The sequence below is a fragment of the Armigeres subalbatus genome, chromosome 2 (assembly GCF_024139115.2).
Source record: "Armigeres subalbatus isolate Guangzhou_Male chromosome 2, GZ_Asu_2, whole genome shotgun sequence".
NCBI classification, from domain to species: domain Eukaryota; kingdom Metazoa; phylum Arthropoda; class Insecta; order Diptera; family Culicidae; genus Armigeres; species Armigeres subalbatus.
In genome coordinates this window covers 279,515,702-279,531,683 of record NC_085140.1, presented here as the reverse complement: position 1 = coordinate 279,531,683, position 15,982 = coordinate 279,515,702, and the positions used below count along the sequence as shown (strand labels likewise).

Below are 15,982 nucleotides of genomic sequence, written 5' to 3'. Positions count from 1 at the left end.
TTCTATAAAAAGTTCGTTTTCGGAGTGAAATGATAGCCTTTCGGTACAACTTTGTTGTACGAGAAAGGCAAAAAAACATGATTGATCCACCTAGCGGTGTTTGTGCCTTTCTCGTGCATTAGAAATTGAAAGCGTTTCTATGCCCGCCATTGCATTATATCTTGTGTGTCAAGTATAATGGATACACTATGCCCAGGGTTCCTAGAAAGTATCTAACCCGAAAATATCCTAGACCTTGCTCGTAAGGCTACTGGAGACCTCATTCGAATCACTCATTGTAGTAGTCGTTGTTATCGGGTGAAGATTTTCAAGAGGAGGTTGATTGTCAAGATTGTCATACAAAATTCGTGTAATGAAATTAGTTTTAAATTGTTTATTTTACATATCGTAGTACATTATAACAATAATATTTAAATCTATATACAATCCATGCTTTTGCCGCCAGCATCCGCTAACATGTTTTACGTCGATGTGTCCCTAATAATCTTACTCGCTTGTAACTGTAATGGGTGTTTTGCCTATATCGTTTTTACGCAACGCCATGCTTTGCTTTTCCCTCTATTAACAATCCGCGCTCAATCCAGTGTTTAGTCATTGTGATTTTATTTTTAATAATTGTACGGACCGGTAGAAAAAATACCTTTTCAATGGAAATATCAAATTTCTCCTTAGTAATAGATACAAAAATGCTTTCTATATTCATTGCCATTCTTATCCACTTTTCTCACGTGCGTAATGGTATCGATAGTCGTCAGAAGTGGAACACCTACGTGCAGAATCTGAAAACAACAGAACAAAAAACAGAACTTCTCTATTACGCAAACACAGTTGGGTTACTGAATGCATAACATAAAATACGGTGTGTGTTTTTTTTAAATCAAGTAGTGAGACAAAATCAGCATTAACACAAATACAACACACACACGAGTATGATTATGATTTGCAGAATAAAAATAACAGCCAATTGTAAAAGTTCAAAGACAGTCAATTGATGGTGGGTGATGAACCATAAAAAACGTGAAATCACACAAATGTTAAAATTTAGCATGACTTTCTCAATTCTTGGGCTACTTCGTGTGTGTAACTGAATAACCATGCTTAGAAGTTTACTAGACCTGCATTAGTAACTTTGGATTGTTTTATTTTTATGTTTAGAAACGTCTAGCATTCATAAGCCCAAATTCTGTTATTTTTTTTTATTGAAACGGTTTCTTTTCTTAATTGTGATTTTTTTGTTTTGATTATTGGATTCATCTGGTATAAATAGGTAAAATAAAATAAAAATATACTCCACTAGTGTATTAACTATTACTATTCTTTTGTTTCCTTCGTGAATGTCTTACTATTATCTCATTAATCAGCCGTAAAAGATATCTTAGGATTTAGAAGGGATCAGGAATATAAACGGAATTAAGAAAAGCAAGCTCAGAGCCAACAGTTTCTCATATTTTTGTGTTCGGAATTCGATGCCTAATACCGAAACTATCGTCCCTTCAAAACGTCATCGTATGCTAGGCTAGTAAGGTGCGATTTCCGCTAAAATCCTACCACGTTGCGGACGCCACAGTGTTCCACCAAGTCACGCTTATTTAGTGAAAGCGGCAAAGACCGCCCATATGACCTCGTTGGCATTCGCTTTGGCAGCCTCGGTTTCGAAGTCCAGGTCCAGTAATTCCCGTACGCGTCGCATGGCGAGTTCGTAGTCGTCATCGTTTAGCGGGGCAAAGGCATTCTCAAGCACATCGCTCGCGTGTGCTAGGAGGATTAGCGCCAGCATTCGTTTGTCGATGCGTTGTGGGTCATTGACCCACTTGGTCAGCACGGCATCCTGAATCTGTGAAGTTAAAATAGAATAAACTGTAGTAAAGTTCAATCCTGATACTAAAACACGATTTTTAGTACATTAGTTATATTCGCGATAATATATGACTGGGTTCGATTTCCAGTTTTAATCTGATGAATTTTCGGGTTGATAATTTTCTCGACTTCCCTGGGTATAAGAGTATCATTGTTTGTGTTAGCCACATGATATACGAATGCAAAAATAGTAACTAGAAATCTATTTCAATGTGGAAGTTCTGTAAAACTCCTTGATAAGCAATAAGCTGCAAAACGACAATGTCCAAGTGGAGAAGACAATGTCAGCAAAGATTTTGATCTTGCTAAAATAAATGCAAACTGCAAATCGAGTATTAAGCTCGAGTCTCGAGCACGCGCCACTTGTACACTCGAAAAATTATCGCTTGTTTCAAACAGCACGACCGAGACGGAATGTTAGGGTTAAAGCAGGTATTTCCGTCCGCGGTCCAATTCCCTTAATGACTTAAAAATTTATTGAAGTAGCGTCTATTTGGTGTAACTTCACCATCAGGACGTTACTCCTGACCCTATGTTTGGATACGGATGAGTTGGGCATACCAAAAAGTGTTTCGAGTCTATGTCGGGAATTATAACGCAGAGAAAAATATCTGCTGCAACCCTACTCAAGATTAGTACGCGTATTGTAATTTTATTATCGCTAAATCTTATGTACCTATATATGGTTTGTTATAATTAAGAGAAAAAAAAAATCAACGGGAAACAAAAAATGTGGAATAGTTACAGTTGAATCATTTCAACGTTACACAAAATGTAGGTGAAACATCATAAAAGTAGTACTGAAAACAATGCTGAGGACTATTTCAATATCTTACTTTTTTCACTAGTCGACACTTGATGACATTATCGTTCAGCGGATGCGTCGTCATGTCGAACAGGAGGAAGTTTTGTTTTTCTGTTGTGAGCACACCTTTCTCGACCAGGTTTTTGGCAAGCCTTTCGCGTACATTTTTCAACTGATACCGCAGCTTCAGAGGGTTCCACGTTTCACCTGTAAAAAAGACATGAGATAATTCACACTGGTCGACAGATTTGAAAAAAAAAGGAAATTTAAATTTCAGGGTGCTGATGCTATGCAAGCTCAAATGTGTTGATGTTCTGACAACTATTTTTTTTACCAATTTTTTTATTTGTAAGGCTCAGTCGTGTAAGAAATCACTTTGCGGAGCCGAATGCTTTTTTGTTTTTGTTTTACATTATCAATTACATCAAATTTAACACTTTAGAGCAAATAAAATTACAATGCAAGAAAATAATCATAATAGAAATCAATTTTTTCTATCGGTATATCGACGGCTGCCGCTATTCTTAGTTTATCCTCTTAGATTATTAGCCTCCATTTGTTTTCGTCGCTCAGCCAGTCATAGGTTGTAATTCTGTACCTATGCTGGCCGGGTGAAATCTCTGGTACCGTGATCAAGTTATCTCTCGTTAGAAGCCGTGTTGTGTTTCTTTTGTGTCGGTCTTATAGCAGAGTCCGGGTCTAGATCCAATCCTGATGACCGTCGCCGCTTGGCATCTGCTTTTTTCTTGTTCTTCTTCTCCATTTTACCGCTGTTGTTTTGTACTAATTTCTCCATTGCTTCTGACTCTCCCAGTTCTTCAAGGATCTCGACTTTAAGTGCGACCGTAGAACACGTTGATTAGTTTCTGTTCCTTTTCTTTTTGGCGTAAACTACGTCTAAGGAGAAGCCTCGGATACAGGGTACAAAATGAAAATTTCCAAATTGGGGACCGTCACGAAATCAGGTAAGATTTCAAACGATAATAGCGACTTTATCTTTCGACGGATATTTGAGTTTGTCTTATTAATGGATTCGGAAACTTTCCACCAATTTGCTAATTTTATTAAAACTAATCATTATCAACGGCAAACTATTGAAAATGTTATTTATTTCCAAACCGGGTGAAAAATTCAGTAATAATCAATCCTGTTCATAAATCCCCAACACGGACATCATATTGCAGTAAGGTACGGGCCTTTTGATCCACTGCTTCATTTTCCCTGTGTATAAAAAGCCCCGTGTTTCGCGTGCGCGCATCATTTTCATTGTGGATTTCATGGAAAGCGGACCAAGGCGTCCAGAAGCGGTCCCAGCGACAACGGCTGTGGTGGTGCGGATGAAAATTTTTCGTTCGATGGTGGTGGCGGTCGTGACAACAGCAGTACATCTTTACATCCGTGTTACAAGCAGCATTTTTGGATCTGGCAATTAACGGCGTGAGTAGAGCCGAATCATCGGATGGCTGTCGCGCAGTCCAGTAGTTGTTGTTGGTGAGGCGCATAAGTGGGAATGAATCGGTTTATTTCAGAACCACCATTATGTTTGGGAGGAAGGTTAAGTTGAAATAATTTGTCTATAGTGCAACCGCTAGGAACTAGAAAATTTTTCAGTGAAATATTCTAGCGTGATTCTAAGCTCAATTATATGATGTTTATCTAGCACTTAACCACTCTTCTTGCTGTAGGCCAAATTTTGAACAATGAGTCAGTGATTGATAAGTGATTGAGAAAGTTGATATAAGACGAACTTTTTTCATAGAACAAAGCATAATTGTTTGGTATCGGTAGCGGAATCATAGCATTAGTGCCGGTCCGAGCGCGCGTTAGAAGGAGAAGCTGCAAATATGTATTCGCATGGATGGAAATAAAACCTTAAACAAGTAATAGGCTACCTACTAGAATTATAATCTTGAGGAAAAATTTCACTTGACTGTTACTGCTATCCACGCGAATAATTTTCGACAGCGTCTTTCTATAACGCGCGCTCGTGATTCTGCTACCGATGGAAAACAATCTGTCATCACCAAAGTTTCACTTTGAACAAAATTCATCTCGCCTCAAGTTGTGACTTAAGAGCTACTTTCTATGATGGTAGCCAATCGTTAGTACTTCAGACAATAATCTGAGCGCGAAAGACCGCATGAACCACACCATCGATGAGAATAAAATTTCCGGTAGCAACTCCGCCGAAGCCGATGGTGGGACTACGATCTGCTTTTCGCGACATCTCGAACGAAATGGCTCGCGCGCGCTGAAGATCTGCTTTCTTGTAATCAATAAAGTTAAACCTGTAACCACGCCCCTTTTGGTGAGTGTTACGGTTACACAATATTTGCACTCATACCGATCAACAAAGAGACGGGACCAATGATCCATCTTTATTGATTATAAGAAAACTGCTTTCCCCCGCGTGCGTGGCATTTCATTTGAAATATCGCGGAGAGCGGTCCCAGCATCGGTAGAGATATCGCAAATTAATGGATTACTTCGATTAATCGATTATTTGTTGAGATAATCGATTAATTTTGAATCGATTACTTCCCAACGATTAATCCATTCAATAATCAACAAGAATCGAGAGTAATCGATTAGTTACTAATCGATTAATCGGGATTTTACGACAACTTTTAGATGTCGATTACTTCGATTAAACGATTCATCGTTATGATAATCGATTAATTTTGATTCGATTACTACTTAACGATGAATCGATTCAATAATCGTCAAGAATCGAGAGTAATTAATTAGTTACTAATCGATTAATCGTGATTTTATGACATCTCTAAGCATCGGCGGAGTTGCTGAGCAAATTTTATTCCAAATACATATGGGATATTGAAAAAATCGGTTCTTCTCAGGGCCTTTCTATACAAAGGAAGATTGAGGCGAGGCGAATTTTTTTCAAAGTGCAAATTAACCGCTTGGAGACGCCATAAGGCCCGATGCCCACGTAGCGTTTTTTCAACGCCACGTGCACGCAGCGATCAAATAACGCAGGTGTGCATCGGCGCGGCGACGCTGCGTTACCGCTTTTTCCCGATGCACACCTGCGCATTTTTGACGCTGAGTGCACACAGCGTTGAAAAAACGCTACGTGGGCATCGGCCCTAAAGTTGCCTGGCGTCCGTAGCAGAATCACGAGCGCGCGTCGGAGGGAGATGCTACAAATATGTATTCGCATGGATGGCTTCAGTGGCAGTCAAGTTTAATTCTTTCAAGATTCTTATTTGGTTTTGTTATTCCAGCCAATGACGTGAATCGTATGGTCGGTAGTGATTCGAAATATGCATTATTGGGAATTAATCGATTCTTTTCAGGGCCACCATTTTAAACATAGGAAGATTGAGGCGAGACGAATTTGTTCAAAGTACGACGTCGTAGCAGAATTACGTTGCCGTTCGTAGCATAACGAGCGCGTATTGTGGAGAGCTGCTGCAAATATGTATTCTTGCACTGGCACTAGATTCTTCATTTCACCAAACTGTTTTACGTAGTTTACGTCGGGCGGTCGTGTCTTGTACTTATGATTTTTTTTTGTTCTCGTCAATTGGGACATTTTCTCAAATGTCGATCCGACTGGCAAGCAAAACATTTTAATTTTATCCCGTCGTAGTATACTCGGCCTTCTCAGTTACGGAAATACAGGATGTCAGGAATCACTTTATCGATTTCCATGTAGAAATTACGAACTCAGATAAACATATTAAGCTGAAGCTCATCAGGGAACCGTTGCCATACGCACGTTCAATCCTGCCATATGTTGGTAGCACTGACACCAAATCGGCGTTTTGATCAAAATTACTATATTCGATCAAACACGAAACCGTAGAGCGATTCAAATATGACGTCCACTACTTTTTGGGATTTCTAGACCCCCTCCCCCTCTGTCACGCTTTTTTGTATACCTTGTATATGTACTGTCCCAAAATTTTAGACCCCCTCCCTAAAACATGAGACTTCATTTTGAACAACCCCTAAACAGAACAGATGAACAAAAGCTACTTGTCTGATCGGAATGTGATCGTTCACTGACAACCAATATAATTTGTTGATTTATTTGCAAAATTCCGAGATTGTGTTGGTAGAAAAATTCACATTTCGTGGCGTAGATGTTCGTTGCTTATGAGCACGCTGTAGTCATTTGCATACTTTAGGTAACGTGACCGACCCTAATTATTTTGCACATTATTAGCAGAATTTCATGGAACATAACATTGCAATAATCCCAAAACTATTATTTTCAACACTTGCAATATAATTTCCAAAAGAAGACGTCTGCGAGTAGCGCAAATGTTGCTGAAGCGCCAACAAGATCCTTATCTTATCTTTATTGGCTAAACATGATTCCTGCTTTCTTTATGTGTGTATGTGTGTGTGTATCTTCAATCTAACCCCCACTGTCCGGCAGTGCTATTATGGAAGAAAGCCGTCTTTAATAGAGTCAGCTTTAGCCCGGGAGTTAGAAGGTGTTAGCTCTACTGCAGCTCCAGTGACCCATTTCAAACTGCCTGGTAACTCACGTCCAGTCCGAGGTCACTTTCACTTGCAATAAGCCCCGTCTGTTTATGCTACCATTATCAATTGGATAAAGGATCCATTAACAAACTTCCGGATTTTAAAATCCAGCCCGTATTTAGTTTTGGAATCATATAAAAACATATTGAAACAATGCACTGAGAAAGAAAAGACCAGAAATAGTGTCTACTAAAAAATCACTACTCTTCCAACGCTATTCCTGATATTATCACACATTCAAACATATTTTCACCAAATACATCCGCGTAAACAAACTACACAAACGGTTTCGCGCTCTAATAAGAATACACTTGAGTAAATGTCACCAAATCTCAAACTTCAGATAACTTAAACTTTTTTCTTCTAGTACATACGCAAAATATATACATCAGCCGAATCTATTTCTTGCGGAAACGATAAAAAAATGTGACAGCGAATTTAAAAGCAACCATCCGCGCGCATGGCTTGCTACGATCTCTTTTCACATGATTCCTGCTTTCTTTATTCCCTAAAATAAAAGTATGTAAAATTGTACCATATGTCTACATTTACGAATAATAATATTGACTATTGAGTATTTTCGAGAGTAACACTTACAATGGATTAATCACGAAATTCTGCAAATCAATACACAATCTAGCAGTGCAGTGCAGTGGACACCCGACTATTTTTTTCCAACCTGTCGACCAGTGTTATCAACTGTCTCTCGACTGATAAGATCCGCTGTTCACAGATAGATAATTGCTATTGTAACACTCACCGCTCAGATATTCGATCCAGTTTTGTATGGTTTCCGGTGGATCGGTGTCTTTGACGTGCTTCAGCGCTTCATCCAGCAGGACGTCCCCGGTGGGCGTGTCCGATTTTAGGATTATTTTCCGGGTGCACAATCCCTTCCGTCGCATGCCCGCCCGTTCCAGTTCAATGCGACCTCGCAGCCCTAGCTCTATCAGGATGCAGCCACGTAGCCCACTTGATATGCAGTCATTCCAGAAAGATGTGTATCCCTGTAAAGAATGTAATAAATCGATTACTTTGGTTATATACAACTATAATAGGATAAGAACCATACACTTATTAGGGTTGAAGGGGGTGAGGGTTTTAGGGTATTAGGGTTGAAGGGGGCTCCATGACAAAAAAAAAACCAGAAAAAATTATAACGTACGTTTACAATTTTGGAGAAAACAAAACTCGTAAAAGACCACGTCAGCAATGAGCATTAATAATCTCTCACTTCCCATACAGAATCAAGGTTGCAACTGCAAGACCGTCCTGCCGAAGCGCGAAAAAAAAGGAAGCTGGAAACTTCAGATATTCCTTCTAACTATAATGTTATAACCATCGAACGGAGCAATCTGTTCGCTTTGGTTGATGACGAAATTGTTCAAATCGAAACTACCTCTAACCTAGGAGATTCGATTTATGCTAAAAAGCAAAGGATTCCACCAATCGTGGTATCAGTTTCCGCGTCTGATAATACATCACTGGATGAGATCAAGAGAAACTTTCACAATTGCTTGGATTTACGCCAGTCAGTCCATGTGATTAAAATTTAAAAAAATAACTCTGGTGCTTTCCAGAGAGAGATTTATCAAGATTTTTATTTAGCTCACTTCAACGAAATTTTATTTAAAATTCAGAAAAGGCCTGTATTATGTCCCATGTCCGAGTAAGCGTCATAAAATAAAAAGTTTTAATAGTAAAATATATCAATACCTATATAAAAAGTGGTGCTTAACTATAATTTTAAAGTCAAGCAGTTATTATCAAAATGTGGAGGCTAACCTAGTTAGCAACTTGAAGCTTTTTCATGCAAGAATTATAGTTGAGCTGAAATCGATTATGCTAGTTCGCGTCCCTGTAATAGCCAATGGCGAAGGAAACTATTATGTCTTCAGGATGTATCAAGAATAAATTGACCCGTTTAAAAAAAACAATGGTGGCGTAAAAGGTATCATCGTAGCCCAAAGGTAACAAACATCCAGCTTATTTCATATGTATGTATTGATAAGATCAGGATCATGTCGGTAAGTTTTTTTTCATCAAATTTCATTTTTCTGTATAACCGTCTGAGATTTCGATTCTTAGGGTCTGTCTCAATTGGATAATTAAACTCAAATTAAACTTAAAAGTGACAGTTCAATAATTATCGAATAACCCTGCTGGATGAGCAGGATTACTTTTGACAGATATCGAATCATTCTTGATCGATGTCTTATTGGAATTGCTGGGCAGCACGCAGCCATTCTTATGGCCGGGTGATTTTTAAATTTTCGAACTGTCAGTTTTAAGTAAAATTAAATTTAATTCGGGAAATGAGACAGAGCCTTATTACACTTGGTTCTTACAACAACAAAAAACAAATATAATTTTCCATTGTCCATTGAACTCATTGTTTAGTTTTTTGTTTGTTTGTTTTTATTAACGACATTTCACACTGCTGGAGTGCATTCATGTCGAATCAAAACAATTCCCCCCTTCCCGATATAATTTTCGTACAATACATTTCATTTTTTCTTCGACCTAGTGTTATACACTTTCCATCATGGATCCGAAAGATTCTCTTTGGTGTACTGCAGATCGTCCAGGCAGCAGTCATCGCCACACGATCTTTTCCGATCTTGTTCGCATCTAGCCTCATTCGAATTCGATTCATTTGTCCCAGTCGACAACCGCCTCTTTGCTATTTTCCATATTTGCTATATTCCAGGCTGTGGGTCGATGTGTGCGTCATCATCATCATCATTAGATTCGTTGTCGCTTGAGTTGGGATCTGCCGCATGCGGGGTAGCTTCAGCTGTATCGTTGCAATTTTCGTCCACGTATTTTCTCTGTCGTTCGGCGGTGTTTGAAACTGTTCGTTTTTCTTGCTGAGTCTCAGATCCTCCGCTCGGTGTCACTTGTTTACTTTGGCCTCGGAAAGTTACGAGTGTAGATTCGTTTTCTATTACTATACGCGATGGAATTTGTGCCTCCATCCTCATTCGTATCACTCTGACACCGTTTGGTATACCAGGGAAGAAGTTCTTCCATACTTCATTTTGAATGGAGATCACTTTTCCATATTGCTCCATATGTTGGGTGATGGTTGTGTTAGACATACATGGTGGCAGGTCATGAAGCCTTACGGTGGTGGTGGGGCTATCTACATACACAGGGATAGAATATTTCACACCCTGGCATCGGAATGTGTGTCGGAGATGATGCTCTTTTTGCAGCCGTAATGCCAAGCCTGCATCGTTCAACTCGATGAGTACACAGTTTCTCAAGTTGTGCAGTTGAATATTTCTGACATCCTCCATCTTGAGCTTAAGATCAACCTCGATGACTTCTTTCACTTGCTCTAGCGTAGGTCGATTCGGAAGAACACCGAAATCGACGACTAGTGTGTTTCGCCTGTTCGATGACATTTTGCGACGAATGCAAAATTGTTCCGCGACAGGATCCACAAAAAATGCTATTAACCGTAAAAACGTATGCGAGCTATCCGAAAACACGACTATCGCGCACGAGAAGCGGTTGCCAACTGTCATTGTTTAGTGTATATGCTCCTTTAATGACATAATTTGTTTTTTTTTCACGTTTATTATTCACGAACCTTTTAAAAGATGAGTTAGTTAGACGTCATTTATTTCCACTATTGGATTATGTTAAATTTGTGTAAAAACAAAACAAAGCCCACTTTTTTATAACCAAAACTTTGAAACCATTTGCATTTCAATTTTTGTATTTTGTTCCAAAATTTTGAGCACCTATTAGAATAATGTGATCAATAAGCGTCTTGCAAAACACGGGACGCCTATTTTGATTGAGACACTAACTAGGGGAAAATACCTATTCTTGACAGTCTAAGACATTCGCCAAATTGAATGATAAAAGTAATGCATAATTACACTAAAACACAGGTACAGTTTAACTGGTATACATTTGCATGCTCTTTCTTTGATGATTGGTGTTCACTAAATATAACAGCTTTCACCACAAACTCAGTAAATTTAATATAATGTAACAGGTCAACGTTTATTCTATTGGCATAGCAATTTCTTTTATCAGCAATGAGTTTGCTCCCTTTAGCAACTAGACATGGAAGTAGAAAACTGGTAATGTATTGGTGTCAAATGCTGGTTGTTTATATCCTCCAGTAGTAAAATTCATTCATATTAATCGGTCGCACGCTCATCTCGCTTCACTCAATTTTGGAACAAACTTTATTGGTTATCAAAACTGGCTTAAAACAAAACATGAATTTTTAGCCTTGGCATCAATTTTATGTCATGTAGACAGATAGGCAAAAGCATTTAAACACATTGTAAAACAAATTTAACCCTTATGCGACCATCAAAAAACAGACATGATAGCAGATAGGGTACCTGTGTACCCAGATGTTGACATTTTCATAACTTTTACAATTTTCAACCTATTTGAATAATGTTGGCCATTTTGGAGAAGGGAACTTATATGCTTTTTGTCCGCTGCCAAGGTTTACATCTTTTGTCTTTTGTAATGCCTTAGAGTCGTAAGCAAAAGTCTATCAACCAGTTTCAAATATACAACTTGCTCTTTGCGGTCCTTACATGATATGTTTGTTTCATCAACAAAAAAAATCATGGTGGTTGTGTACAAGACACGACCGCTCGACGTAAACTACGTAAAACCAAATCTATACACATAAGAATGAATTTTTGTCTGTCTGTCCTTATTACTAGGAAACGGCATGAACATTTGTATGTGGAGGTTTTTGAGAACGATGAAGATTCTTATGATGGTATTAGACCCCTCCTCTTCTGGAAGGGGGACTCCCATATAAATGAAGTACAAATTTCAGCTTTAATCGAAAATTAATCTAAAAAATGGAATCCAAATCTGCAAATTTCGAATACTTAACCGTCTTTTAAAAAATGTAAAAAATATATAATTAATCAATTTTAGGTGAAAAGAAGCTCGTCGGTTCTGCTAGTATACTAGTATATTCACAATATATTCCACCTCGTGAATCTTCATATGTTGAATAATGGACAGCATTGTCCTATCCAGCCGCTGGAGCCGCCCCATTCTTATACTACGTTTCACAGTTGAATAATAGATAATACCCTAAAAGTAGGCAATTATTTATGGTTGAAATGCGCTATGTAGGAACGGGAATGGTTATGATTTTTTTGATGAGCTTGGAAAGTATTGAAGTTGCAAAAGGAAAACGGTCCTGTCAGCCACATAAGGGTTAAATATTACGGTGTTGCTATCACTTTTAATATAATTCATGGTCTGCGTGAAAATATGAATAGAAGCATTAGTATTTTAACACTTTTTTTTTAATAAATGCCAATGCCGGATATTTTGTTCGTATTTTTGCTAAAATCAAATCACATAGAATTGTGCGTGGTATTTTTCTTAGCGTGTGTTTGATATGCTCACAAACACATTCTCTCGCTTTATTCCGAAGTGTGCTGCTGTCAAAGAAAACGAACAGTCCTGATTTTATTTAGTGAAACATTGATCAAATATTGCATAAAATTGCTCTTTGTGGTGATAATCAAGTGATGATAAAGTGTAAAAAGTAGTTTACGTACTTAATTTGTCGTGTCATACGCAATAAAGAGGAGAAACAGGCGATCCAAAAAAGTAAGTAACAGTTTGCTTTTCGTGCGCTGCTTTCTTTGGCAATGCAATAATGGCAAGGATTTCGTAGGTGTAAATTTGTTCCGGTGATTAACACATCATATCTTGCTACTTTTACACAAACAACTTATTCAAATGAAAGCTTAGACTTGAAATTGTGTGATTGAATCAAAATTATGTTCATAAATAGTTTATGTTTGCTGGAAAACGCAAATATTGTTGAGGGTGCCAACAACTGTCGCACCCTGCCAATGCCGTATTCTACCCTATAAAATGAACAAGCCTGAAGTGCATCCTGCTTTTGTTTTATCCCAAAAAATATTTGGAAATATTTGCGAGGCTGCATAAATTGGTATAACTGGTTGGCTATTGCGCAAGTTGGCATTCTTTATTTTTGTAATTTTTTTCCCAAAATTTGTAAAAAATGTTATCACTTATTTGTTTACACTACTTTAGCTGCGAGTATCAGCATTGAAGATTCTAAAACTTATCATTAGAAATTAGTTTGAGAAAATATTGTTTGTGTGGCATACATCAAATATTAGAATGTGTACATTTTATATAAACAATCGCTCTTCCTTCGGATGTGTTTGATTTGTTGCGATGAGTGCGATTACACCAATAGCAATAAAATGAAAACAGTATGCAATATCCGGTCATGGTGGTGATTATTTCTGTTTAGTGCCAAATATAATCTGGTAAATTTAAGTAAGTAAAAAATATAGTATAATTTTATCGTCCTATGAGTTTTCGCTTGTTTTTCATCGGTTTTGTTTCCTTTTCTTTTTCTCGTTCCAGAGAGCGAGAAATGGCGCTTAAACCTAGGCCTATATGTACACTGATGTACATAAGTATTTGTCATGCTATCATAGTAATCTATCTAATACTTTTGCCCATCAGTGAATAAGCCAGGGCACTAGACTAAAAACTGTGTCCCAACCCACGACGTCGAGGACCCAAGGAGTGTACATTAATCTTCTTCGCAAAGTCACTCCCAACGATTCGTCAATCATATTTCCCCCTGAATGTGAAACGGTTGGTACGGCTGTCCCCGTTTCTTCCTTTCGTGGATTCAAAACTTTTCGTTGATCATGTTATTTATTACTAAATAATCTGATTGCCGGAGAGTTATGGATTATCTCCCAAATTCAAGCCTGCACGGTGGGCCTGGCCGTTTTAATACTTGTGTCATATTTATGATATGCTGCAAATATTAATGCAGACAAGAAAATGCTCGGAAACACAACCGACATTTCCAGGATGCTTTTCAATACTGGCTGTGCATGTGCTAAGACAAGTATTATGTCCCATGTCCGAGTAACGTTAAAACATTTACGCACACACTGGAAATTACCAAAACCCCACTCAGTGACATAAATACCAAAAGTGGGGTCATGAACAAAACATTGCCACATGTTGACTTAATGCATGATTTGTGGTGGAACCTTTTACGTCAAGGACGCCTGTCCTGTGAGAGAAGATTTCAATAATTATGGGGGCCCTCCTTAGCCGTGCGGTAAGACGCCCGGCTACAAAGCAAGACCATGCTGAGGGTGACTGGGTTCGATTCCCGGTGCGGTCTAGGCAATTTTCGGATTGGAAATTGTTTCGACTTCCCTGGGCATAAAAGTATCATCAGCCTCATGATATACGAATGCAAAAATGGTATAACTGGTATATATTAATAACTGTGGAAGTGCTTAATGAACACTAAGCTGCGAGGCGGCTCTGTCCCAGTGCAGTGCAGTGTGGAGATGCAATACCAATAAGAAAAAGAAGAAGGGGGCAATCATAAATTCAATTTCTGGGAATAACCTTCACGCAAAAACAAAGTTTGAAATCCCGTGATTCAGCAGATAAAAATGTTATAAAAGCTCAACACCCGCAATCTTTTGCCGGTCCACAATAGGACAGCCCCATATAAAGGTGTGGCCAAAGCTACCAAAAGGCCAATTTTCGATTTGGGCGAGTAAAATGTGATGAATACACAGCTTATAACCTATATTTCTATTATCAGGACGGTTTTTATTTTTAGGGAGGGGTGGGGGGCGTTAAAACTAGCCCCTCATAGAAATGATATTTTTACGTTTTTTTTTGGGAAAATGGACAGCTTTGCCATGTTTTCGTCTCAAAAGTAACATATTTATATATATAGAGATGAGTGACGTTTAGCGCTCGCACACTAATGTGCAATGCGTCATGTGTAAAAACATGTTTGTTTTCCTTCTGCTCATAACCTGAAAAACGATCGGGTCATCACAAGATTTCAAAAGAGTCAAAAAATATATGGAAATATACTCATTTTTACCTAATCTTTGCTGAGTTGCACCATCTAGGAGTGTTTGTTTTCCTTTTATCGCCACTCACACATTCGGACGTGAGAATCTCAATAGTCCAATGCACCGAGTTCATCATTGACGTTTAAGCGGTGCGCTGTTTACTAAGAATGAATACTTTTTCATTCATCGAGTTCATGCAAGTGTTCATTTTTACTAAACAGCGCCCGTCTCAAACGTCATTGTGTTCATTCGGTGCATTGGACCATAGGCTTGATATTGTAATAATAGCTCCGTCTAGAAATTAGTTTTTAGTAGTTTTGTAAAAGCATATTTTACGCAATATTTAACGAACAAAACAGTTTGGTACCCCGCAATATCCCGCAGTAAAACATCATGCACTACACTACACTGCCAAAAATATCTATATAAGATATATGTATCGACGTTATCAATTTTTGCAATAGCTCCACCCTAATATAATCGATATAGAAGCACACATAAATTAAATAATTGCTAATTCGAGACCACACATAAAGTTTATTTGGATATATATTTTATTAGTAGTTCGCGTGGAGAATGGTTATGTGTGCGCTGATATACATCATAAGTTAAATCTATGGATTTTTGCCAATAAATATGTGTCGATTTTTAGTAGTGTACTGAACTCTTAAGCTTTGAGGACCATGAATAAAATTCTGCCCAAATTCACCATATTGTCAGATACATGAATTTTAGAAATTGCTTATTTTTGCCTTTCTCGTGTACTAAGTATACGTAGAAGCTATATGATCGCTCTAAAAGCATAAAAAAAAGCCTAAACACTCATAGTGTTGTATAGTTCGAAGTTCGAAGAATTGAGGTGATGTCTTTTTTTTTTTTCTTCCTAAACAATGGAGGGGGAATCTGCTCA

The 15,982-nt window shown here is 38.1% G+C and overlaps 1 protein-coding gene across 2 annotated transcripts in view; it reads right to left on the bottom strand.

Annotated features, from left to right (window-relative positions):
- Nucleotides 1-358: 358 nt before the first annotated feature.
- LOC134212307 (Golgi phosphoprotein 3 homolog sauron) overlaps nt 359-15,982 on the bottom strand; it is a 39,333-nt gene continuing 23,709 nt past the window's right edge. Inside the window, exons 2-5 of one of the 2 annotated variants that reach the window (XM_062690035.1) lie at nt 7,938-8,184; nt 2,694-2,869; nt 1,549-1,834; nt 359-779 (exon numbers count right to left, since the gene is read on the bottom strand). In XM_062690035.1, the coding sequence (XP_062546019.1) occupies nt 1,586-1,834; nt 2,694-2,869; nt 7,938-8,184 (672 nt within the window). In that variant the 3' untranslated portion in view covers nt 359-779; nt 1,549-1,585. Of the gene's footprint in view, nt 1,835-2,693; nt 2,870-7,937; nt 8,185-15,982 lie in introns of both variants that reach the window. The other variant, XM_062690034.1, reaches the window with a different exon arrangement.